The sequence below is a fragment of the Lipotes vexillifer genome, unplaced genomic scaffold (assembly GCF_000442215.2).
Source record: "Lipotes vexillifer unplaced genomic scaffold, Lipotes_vexillifer_v1.1 scaffold77, whole genome shotgun sequence".
In the NCBI taxonomy this organism is placed as follows: Eukaryota; Metazoa; Chordata; class Mammalia; order Artiodactyla; family Lipotidae; genus Lipotes; species Lipotes vexillifer.
Window position 1 is genome coordinate 2,214,248 of NW_006792456.1, and position 10,089 is coordinate 2,224,336.

The 10,089-nt window shown below is 36.1% G+C and overlaps 1 protein-coding gene across 1 annotated transcript in view; it reads right to left on the reverse strand.

Annotated features, from left to right (window-relative positions):
• Positions 1-10,089, reverse strand: part of EML6 (EMAP like 6) — a 325,099-nt gene that overhangs the window by 114,132 nt on the left and 200,878 nt on the right. The window contains exons 11-14 of the mRNA XM_007465682.1: positions 7,751-7,918; positions 6,696-6,802; positions 3,276-3,394; positions 1,120-1,306 (exon numbers count right to left, since the gene is read on the reverse strand). Coding sequence (XP_007465744.1) covers positions 1,120-1,306; positions 3,276-3,394; positions 6,696-6,802; positions 7,751-7,918 — 581 coding nt within the window. The remainder of the gene's footprint in view (positions 1-1,119; positions 1,307-3,275; positions 3,395-6,695; positions 6,803-7,750; positions 7,919-10,089) is intronic.

Sequence of the window (10,089 nt, forward strand, 5' to 3'; positions counted from 1 at the left end):
GAAAGAGTGAAAAGGCAAAGTAGTGATCAATTACTTGTAAAACTTAATGTCAGAACAGATGGTCTAACTGGCAGTTGGAGGAGCAGCAAACAGTTTTTCAATTAATGGCTCTTCCGTTTTGGAGGACTGTAATCCTTTTGCAAATATAAGAGCTACAATCTCTTCTTCCCCCAGATGCACATTTCTGGGGGTTGACTCCCGTCAGGCCCTCAGTTTCATCCATGGATCTCATGAACATCAGGCTATAAACCCTGTTCAAACACTTCTACCTCCTGCATGTCAAGTCTCAGAAATAGTTTGTTGTCTCATGTTAATCTTTGACCTTCATACCAGTAGTTTTTCTTGGAATTTGCCACCTAGATGTTGAGGATCAGGTGAAGTATTACCTACAGTTAAAAGCCCATATGATAAAACTGAACAAAAAATGTAATCTATACATTGGTAGAAAAGAGCACAACACTGAAAATACTGTTGACAATATTACTGCTTTACCAGCAAGACAATAAATCTGAGTTTAACAGATTCTCTGTTTACTGAGTTTACTTCTATCCCCCTCCTTTTCCACACAAAATGATTGACTACAGGGCTCTATTTTGAGCAGCTTTTCAATTATAGACTCAATCCGAAGTTTGGCATTCCAAAATGGTTCATATAAAGTTTAGTTTTTTGAAGGTTAAAATATAATAAACTAGCCAAGGTTCATATGACTTTAAGTTTTACAAAAATAACCATACACTGGATGTTACAGTAGTATTAAAAGATGGTTCATTCAATAAACATTTATTGAGTACCTAGGATATACTAAGTTCTGGGTAAACAGTAATGAGGAAAATATATTAAGACTTCATGGAATTTACAATACTCTAGTTTTACCTAATCCTATTCATAGATCTCATCATGTTAGAATAAGAATCCCTCAAAGCCTTCCCAAAAGTGCTGGAATGTATTGGTTGACTCTCCCACCATCATGAAATGATCCATCATTCACTGCACTTTCAGCTTCCTGCCTTATGTTTATTTCTACCAAGTATTTCTTGAATTTCTCGTATGTAAACTGAATTCAAAATTAAATCCTCTCTCTCTTTGGCTAAACTCCCATCTTACAGGAGAGATATATACCTGCCCAGTGGCCACATAGTCCTTCACTGGATGGATGGTCAGGCTGAGAATGTCATCATCGTGTCCCAGGTACAGCCTCTGGGAGTGTTGTTGCCTATTGTACACGACAGCAACTGCAGCAATGTGATAGACCACTTCTCCAGCTTGTGTGTAGAACAGATTGTTTCTACAATCGTAGCCTCTATAGCTGAAGAACAGGTCCAAGAAATGCACAGTAGTTGAACGCACAGTGAATGAACAGAGCAGAAGTTGTGAGAAGATAAATTTAACATGTTAATATGGACATGGACAAGCAGAACCCAGGTGTCTCCACAGTTGCCTAGGACAGTGATCTTCAATGGGGGTATGAGGACCTCTGAGGGCATGTAATGACTTTCTAAGGGGCAAATTGACACTGATAATTTTAACAGAATCTATTTCCAGATCCTCAGGTACTATATGTGCTTTCTCTTAAAACTGACTAGTCTGAGAACACACCTGTGATGAGGTACTGGTTTTTCCTCTCCCACCTCCCCTTTCCTAATCGCCTTCCTCCCAATTTAGGAAGTCATTCCTCTCATCCATCGGGAATTTTACTATGGTATATTACCCTGGAATGTCAAACCTTCCAGGGACACCAAAACAAATACAAGTGCGGATGGATGTTGAAAGTGAATAACTCTAACAACTGGGTAAGAAATCCTTTTGCAAGTCAAGTGACTTCCAATTCTTTGCTTTTAACAAATTTGAACAGTGATTTAACTGAATTGTTAGCTGATGGATCATTAAACTACATTTTTGTGTGATATATCAAAATCACGACACATATTTTTGGCCTATAACAAAGAGGAGTTTAAAGAATTGATCACCATTGCTGTGATAAAACTGCCTCTATTCTCATCTAAAGTAGCTAGATATGAATAAGCTTTCTTAGTGCTTACATTAAAAAGTGAAAAATTGGAATAGATTAATGCTAAACTGTCACCCTCTAGCAATAAGAAATATATATGCACATATATCTGAACTCATTGAAAAAATTCTATCTTATTAAAAGAATTTTTCCAATAACATTATTTATGTTTAATAACTATCAGAATTTATACTATATTTATGTTGATTTGGCCAGCTATTTATTACTAATAGTTATAACAATAATCCAGAAAAAAATTGTTAATGCTTAGAGTAGCACTGTCCAACAGAACTATTATGTGAGTCACATAGGTAACTGAAAAATTTTCTAATTGTCACATTAAAAAAAAAAGGAACAGATGACACTTATCTTAAGAACATTTAACATATTATGTCCAAAATATTATCATGTCCACATGTAATCAATATAAAACATTTTAATGAGGTAAACTTCTTTTTCACGCTAAACCTTCAAACTCTGGTGTGCATTTTCCACATACAGCACATTTAGACCAGCCACATTTCAAGTGATCATTGGCTACAAGTAGATAGCGTACCAGACAGCACAGAGTTAGAGACTTATGGTCACGGGGAATTAAATTTAAATTGAACATATAGATATGTTTCTTTCCTTGTTGAAGTTATGACAAGGGTAATCAATAAAAGACATAAGTATAAAAAAATTATATTAGGGTAAAATTCTGTGGGAGAAGTAGAATAGAAATAGGAGTTCATGCATTTGTTATATTGATGATAATGGGAATCAAATATCTATGGCATTTGGGTTCCACTGGAGCCATCTAAATAAATAATGTGAGTATTTATAAAACACAAGATATATTCTTCACACCATTTAAGCTTAGGTTGAAAAATTTTAGATGTCAACTTAAAGTGTGGAAGGTTGTACATGATTTTCAAAATTCAAAATTATTTGGGGTACACGTGAACAAAAGCATTTGAAGGAAATAGTGTCCTGGGAAAGCCAGCTGAATAGAGCAGGAGTTATGGGATAAAGGAAGCAGAGATGGAGAGAATAAAATGAAATAACAATGAGTGGCAGTAACACATGCAACACGAAAGTACATGAAGTGTGAAAAATCTCTATACACACACTGAGACGGCCATAGAACACTGAGAAAACTGGACAGAGTCGTGGTTAAAATATTAACCACAGGTAAAGTGCAAACTGGAGAGAAGAGCCAGCCTGAACTGGGGTAGCACTGACAAGAAGGATGACGAGGTGATAAGGCTGGTGACAGGCCACCCACCCATGTATGAACTGGAGTTTCAAGCTGTCCTCAGGAGCCTTTTCTCGTTTGAGGAAGGACGCTGCATGGTTTTTCTCTTTACTTTGTTGCTTTAGCTGAGGTAGATCTTCTTTGTAAACCTTCAAGCGTAACAGAAACATTTAGTTAGAGACTCTTCAGGTTTCAAATATATTAATGTCTTGACATTCTCAGGAAATCTTTAATTGCAGGAACTCAAGTTTTTGAAAACATAAGAAGCTAAAAATGGTCACAAGAGACAAAGAAGGGCATTATATAATGATAAAAGGGTCAACTCATCACGAAGATATAACAATGGTTAAGTATTTATGCACCCGACATCAGAGCATCTAAATATACAAAGCATATATTAACAACTAAAAGAAGAAATAAATATCAATACAATAATAGTTGGGAACTGTAAAACCCCACTCCCAACAATGGATTGATCATCCAGACAGAGAATCAATAATGAAACAGCAGATTTGAACAATACTACAGACCAAATATCTTAACAAATACAGAACGTTTCATCTATCAGCAGCAGAACAGACATTCTTCTCAAGCACACAAGGAACATTTTCTAGGACAGATCATGTTAGACCACAAAACAAGGCTCAATAAATTTAAGAAGATTGAAATTATATCAAGTATATCTTCTGACCACTATAGTGTGAAACTAGAAATTAGTAACAGGAAGAAAGCTGGGAAAGTCACAAATATGCAGAAATCAACACACTCCTCAACAACTAATGGATCAAAGAAGAAATCAAAAAGGAAATTTAAAAAAATCTTGACACAAATGAAAATGGAAATGCAACATACCGGAACTTACAGGATACAGCAAAAGCATTTCTCAGGGGAAATTCTGTAGCTAATAAACATGTACATTAAGGAAAAAGAAAGATCTCAGATAAAGAACTTAATATTATACCTCAAGGAACTAGAAAAAAAAGTTTGGACTTAGTTTGGACACTAAGTCCAAACTTAGCAGAAGAAAGGAAGTAATAGAGATTAGCACAGAAATACATGAAATAGAGAATAGGAAAACAATAGAAAAGATTAACAAAACTAAGAGTTGGTTCTTTGAAAAGACAAACAAAATTGAGAACATAAGACGTGAGATTGAATTTTACTTTTTTCTAATGAACAAAACTAACTTGAAATATCTTTTAAGTCATTGGGATTTAAAAGAATTTAAAAAAAAATTTTGCTATTATGTTTCTAAATCAATTTATATCCAGAAAATATATTACTTTTCTGATAAATAAGAAAGGAAATTATTAAATAAAATTATCAATAAAATATAATTTAAATATTTTGTTATAATTTCTTCTAAGGCAAGAAATCTCTTGATGATTCAGAAATGTGTAAAATGTGGGCCACATGAATCATGGTGATCACTCTTTGGAATTATCCTTCTTTCATGACCTCATGAATCTTTCAGATCAGACTCTGGGATACAGAGCAAAGCTCTTGGTCTAACCTAGGACCTAAAATGTGCTGCTGGCCGAGAGAACATTCTCGATAATTTAAATGTAGATAAAGTCATGTAGCTAAAATTTTGTCTATCATGTATTTATGCCCTACTATCAAGAGATATAAATTTAACACATTTAAATGAAATACGATTCATAATTTCTCATCTTCATATAGGAAAGTTTTCACTTAATCAAACTACATTACAAAAAAATAAAAATATTATAATGAAATTCATATTTAGGATTTGACCAAAAATCGTTTAAAAAAAACGGAAGTCAGAAGATATCTCACTACTGCCTTGTCTATTACAGATGCAGTGAACTAAGCTTTTAAAGTCTAATGATAATTATTCATCTGAATTCATGATGCTTTCATCAGCTCATCAACTACTTTAGAGAACTGAATTCTAGTCTTGGCATTTCTACTGCTTATTTGAACAAGTCTCATAACCTCTGTGGGCCTCACAGTCCCATCTGTAGAACAGACTCCCTGCTCAGGAACAACTCAGGAATCAAATATAGACAACATGAATTAAATAATCTAGGTGAAAGCTTTAGAAAGTAAGATGTCAGGGAGAATATATAAATCCTAGGCATGAATTTCAATTGAGTCATTCCTTTTCATTCTTTTACTAGCACTATTTTTATTAAATAGAAACATCTCAATTAAAAAAATTGCATTTCTTTTTCCCTAAATTGTGTGTTTATTTTGCCTAAATTCCATTTCCCCTTGATATTAGGGTATAATATTTGCATGATATTAATAATTTCCTTTCAAATCTTTATCTTTAGCAGTTTTATAGCATAATATATTGTACCAATACACAGTCAAACCGATTTAGTCTTGAAGTTAACCTAAACCATCAGTTGGACTACTTTTGTACCAATCTAATTTTTCAAATACTGAATCAGTGAGTGACAATTATGGGTTGGAAAAAAAAGTCATCATCTGAAAAGCTGTACATTCAGAGCTTACGTAGAGGCAAAGCCAAGAAGCACATACAATGTGCGCTTTGGAGAGAAGCCCAGATCCACTACAGGCAATGTGGATGTGCGCAAAGTACTCAGCCTCTCAGGGGTTACTGGCGGGTTGAATTCTGTGTATGTAAAGCACAGGATGCGGCCCCACAGAGACACTTGATACATGGCAGCTGCCATAGGCCTATGTGGTAAGTTTCCATGGGGCAACACTGACGGTTGCTGTGTCTGAAATCTGAAATCTTATTCACTCCATGTTCACATATGGAATCTGCTTCACATACCTCTGTTAAATGACAAGGAAGAAAATAGAACCCCTAGGGTTATCACCGTTAAGAAGGTGATACCTGTCCAGATTCCAATGAAGGATTACGCCCTTTAATACACACAATTTAGTGCTAAAATTAAGTGTCTATTTTCAAAATATTTGGTTGTAAGTGTCCAACTTTTCTACTAAAGATGATTTCTGACTGGAAGGATAATGTGCATTGTATTTGGGCTTTTACTTTAATTAAATGGATAACAGTCTCCATAAGTTAAGAGAGAAATCAGGACAACAGCTCATTTGTAAACTACCATGCCTCCAGGGATACCTATTCTATAAAGAAAACACATGCTTTAATGATCTGCTAAGAAAATGAAAAATCTTGTAACTTACTTGCACATTTTTCTGTAAAACATATTTTAAAGTTTTAGCTGCTAGGAAGGCAGAAAACCCAAACTGTCATGGGTTCCATTTTGAAAATTTGCTACTACCTCTACTTAACAATTTTTTACTGATATGATCCAGTAAATGCCTTATTTCAAATCTGTATTTAAAGATAAGAAGTAGGCAATTTTCCTTATTCTTTTCTTGATTTTCTTCTGCCTAAGCACTAAACCAATTTTAGTGCAATGTCTAAATTCAATGAGATCGAGATTTGGGGTTATAAGGCATTTGTCATGAGGCTCCCTGTTTACTGACCTGGCGATCATAATTGATTTGAGTTTCCTGCTCAATATCAGAATCCAACTCCGGCACGTCAGATAAATCCGAATCAGATTCTTCACTATAGGAATCGGAGCCACCTTCTGCAGAAACACCCCGCGAGAAACAAGCAGAAATTCTGAGACTCTAAATGGCTAAAACTTTTATTTAAAATTTTTTTCTCTCCTATTGAGGTCAATAAAAATAACTACACCATAGTTTTCATTTGTTGTAGATTCTTAAAACATCTTTCTTTTTTTTTTTCATCTTTTCGTTAAGTTCACCATACCTCTAACCCCCTTTTCAGGAGTATTACCAGACTAGGATAACTCCCCCCACTATTTCCACACTTCTATTAGATAACAGATCTTTGGGTTTTAAATCTTGCTTTGAAAGGGAAAAAAGTGGGGGGGCTAGGTTTTCCCAAGGAGAAGGCTGGGACAGAAGGAAATCCAGCCACTCAGTTCAGTAAAGATCCTCATTAGCCTGTTAACATGCCCACCCATGCTGGTAATTGCCATGGTCAAAATTGCTGCAGAACCCCTCCCAATAAGAACATCTCCTCACATATTACATGATCATTCCTGCCAACATCACAGTAAATTAAAGGACTATACACATCCATTGAACTGGAACACAGTGGCCCTGATTGTGGACCGTTCTCTGAATGCCGTTCAGGAGGCAACTTCTATTCCAAATGTTACCTTGTCACCTGACCCAGCAGACCCACCACCTGTTAGAATCGTCCTAAGGAGGCCGAGATGTATCTGTTCGTGTTATTCTCAAAAGTTAATTCTTCATGTAAACCTCAGACCTTCAACCTGCATTTGGTATAAGCAAAATTCTTTGAAGGAAATTATCCAACTGACCCATACTCAATTGGCCCATATCTCAAAAGCTTTTACTGTTCTTTTTTTTTAATGTTAAATTTACTGTAGGAATGCATTTTTCAAAACAGCTTTAACTCTTTACCTTCAGAAGAGATGTTAGACCATTCTTTGAAATTTTTATTGAAAAATAAATAGATGTTGAAAAATTATTACTGGTTTTACCCTGGGGTGCTGTTTCCAGCAGGCCATTGCTGACACCTTCTGGAATAAATCTCCACTGGAAAACCGAGTGGTCAGCCCCTCCTGTGCTTAATACCCACTGAAAGTCATGAGACCAGCGGACGTTTGTGACATGTGCAGAATGACCCACATACTTTCTAAATTTGGCTCCTGAAAAGATATTTTTGAGGAGAAGATTAGCTGTGCAAAAAATAGAATTTGTTGGTTAAAAAATTACATTCTATTCATGTTGAGAAGTAAAAGCTTTACGTATATAAGAAAATATAATTTCAATCTTATATATAATAACAAATAATCAAATGCTCCAAAAGATATCTCAATCATTCCAGTATGGATTAAGCTAAAACTGGGTCTTAAAATTTAAGCCCTGTGTCTAAAGACACATCTGAACCTGTTCCAAATAACACCTACTGCTTCACTGATTCTGAAAATAAATGCTAAAGAATGAATATCTTACACATTCTTATTTAAATACCAGATGCAACAGGCAATCCTTTAACTGGGAAATGGAAAATAGTTCTGCGGCGGGGCGGGGGGAGTAAAATTGTTGTTTGGGGTCACACAGATGTAGAGTTGGGAGAAAGAATTTTTTTTCTCTTAAATTGATTGCTTTACTCAGTAAACACCATCCCCAGGTAGTGAATGCAACAGAAAAGCTATGTGAACTTCCATTTGTGGTTGAATAACTGCAGCAAAGTCTCCAGTGTATGGTGAGTAGATAGAAGCATAAAGGCACTCATGGAAATAAGCATGATCCATCTTCTCATGTGGAGGCCTAGGACCCCAAAGACTATGAGAGATTTGTGGGGCCAACAAGCACACCATCCCTCCTTCAGAAATACAGCCCCTCTAAGTGAAATCTCTTTAACGGGGGAAAAGGCCATCTCTTCAAGTATCACATGTTTAAAATTTAAATACCCACTGGAGAGGTAATGATTTAAATTTATATGTAGGCGAAAATGACTGCCACATGTCCCTTCCCTGAGAGCGTGTTCTGACCAGGTGAGGTTTTATTATAAAAAGACAGGGGGAATGCTGCCACAGAAGGGGAAAGGAAGGACTTGAGTCTCAAAAGCAACCATGCCCATTTCGAAGAGTTTCCTAAATCAGTTTTGGTAATTTAATAAAGTCAAACAGATTCCAACTCCGGTCAGCTGGAAATGCTGGCTGATGATAATTCAATAATTATGAAGTAAATATATATTCTTCCCATATCTCTATAGATCTTGTTGTGCTATTCTTTGCTGCCCTGACCTTTAGACCCTCCTCAGAGATGATTTAACCCATCTCTTTGGAATTGTTTAAAAAATGTCCACAATTCTAAAAAAAAAGTTAAACTCATAAAAGCACATAGTAGATTTGCAGTTATCAGGGACCTGGGGGAAATGGGGACATGCTGGTCAAAGATACACTTTCAGTTACAAGATGAATAAGTTCTGGGGATCTAACGTACACCATGGTGACTGTAGTTAATAATACCATATTGTGTATTTGAAAGTTGCCAAGAGAGGAGATCTTAAATGTTCTCACTACACAGACACACAGACACACACACACACATACACAGGATAACTAACTGAGGTGATGGATATGTTAACTAACTTTAAAGTAGTAATCATTTCACAACATATACACATATATGAAATCACCATGTTGTATACTTTAAACTTACACAAAATTATTTGTCAATTTTGTCTCAGTAAAGCTGGAAAAAATATGTCCACAAATTATTTGATACAAATCAAAACAGAGTATGTCAAAAGTGAAGGTATGTGACATCCAAGAGGAGGTTATAAAAGGCAATGCAGATGCCTCCTTGCTCTTTCTTGGATCTCTAGATATCATGTGATAAGAACACTCAAGCAGCCTATGGAGAGGCTCACATGGCAAGGAACTGAGGCCTCCAGCCAAGAGCCAGGTGAGTGAGCATCTTGGAAGTGGATCTTTGGCCTCAGTCTAGCCTTCAGATGACTGCAGCTTCATGAGAGACCTGGAGCTGGAATCAGCCGGCTAAGCTGCTCCTGAATTCCTGACCCCCCAAAACTGTGAGATAATAAATTATTATTGATTTAAGCTGCTAAATTTGGGAGGGAGGGGAATTTGTTTTACAGCAATAGCTAGCTCATACACCATTGGGAGGCTGGAAGTAGAACCTGCAAAAGCGTTAGTGTCATCAATATTTAGGCCTTATCTCTCTGATCATTCTTCCTCTCTCTCCCTCCTTGCTCTACTCTAGGCTCACTGGCCTTTTTGCATGCCAGGCCCTCTTCTGCCTCTAGGCTTTTGCACTTATGTTGTTCCCTCAGTCTGGAATGCTCTTT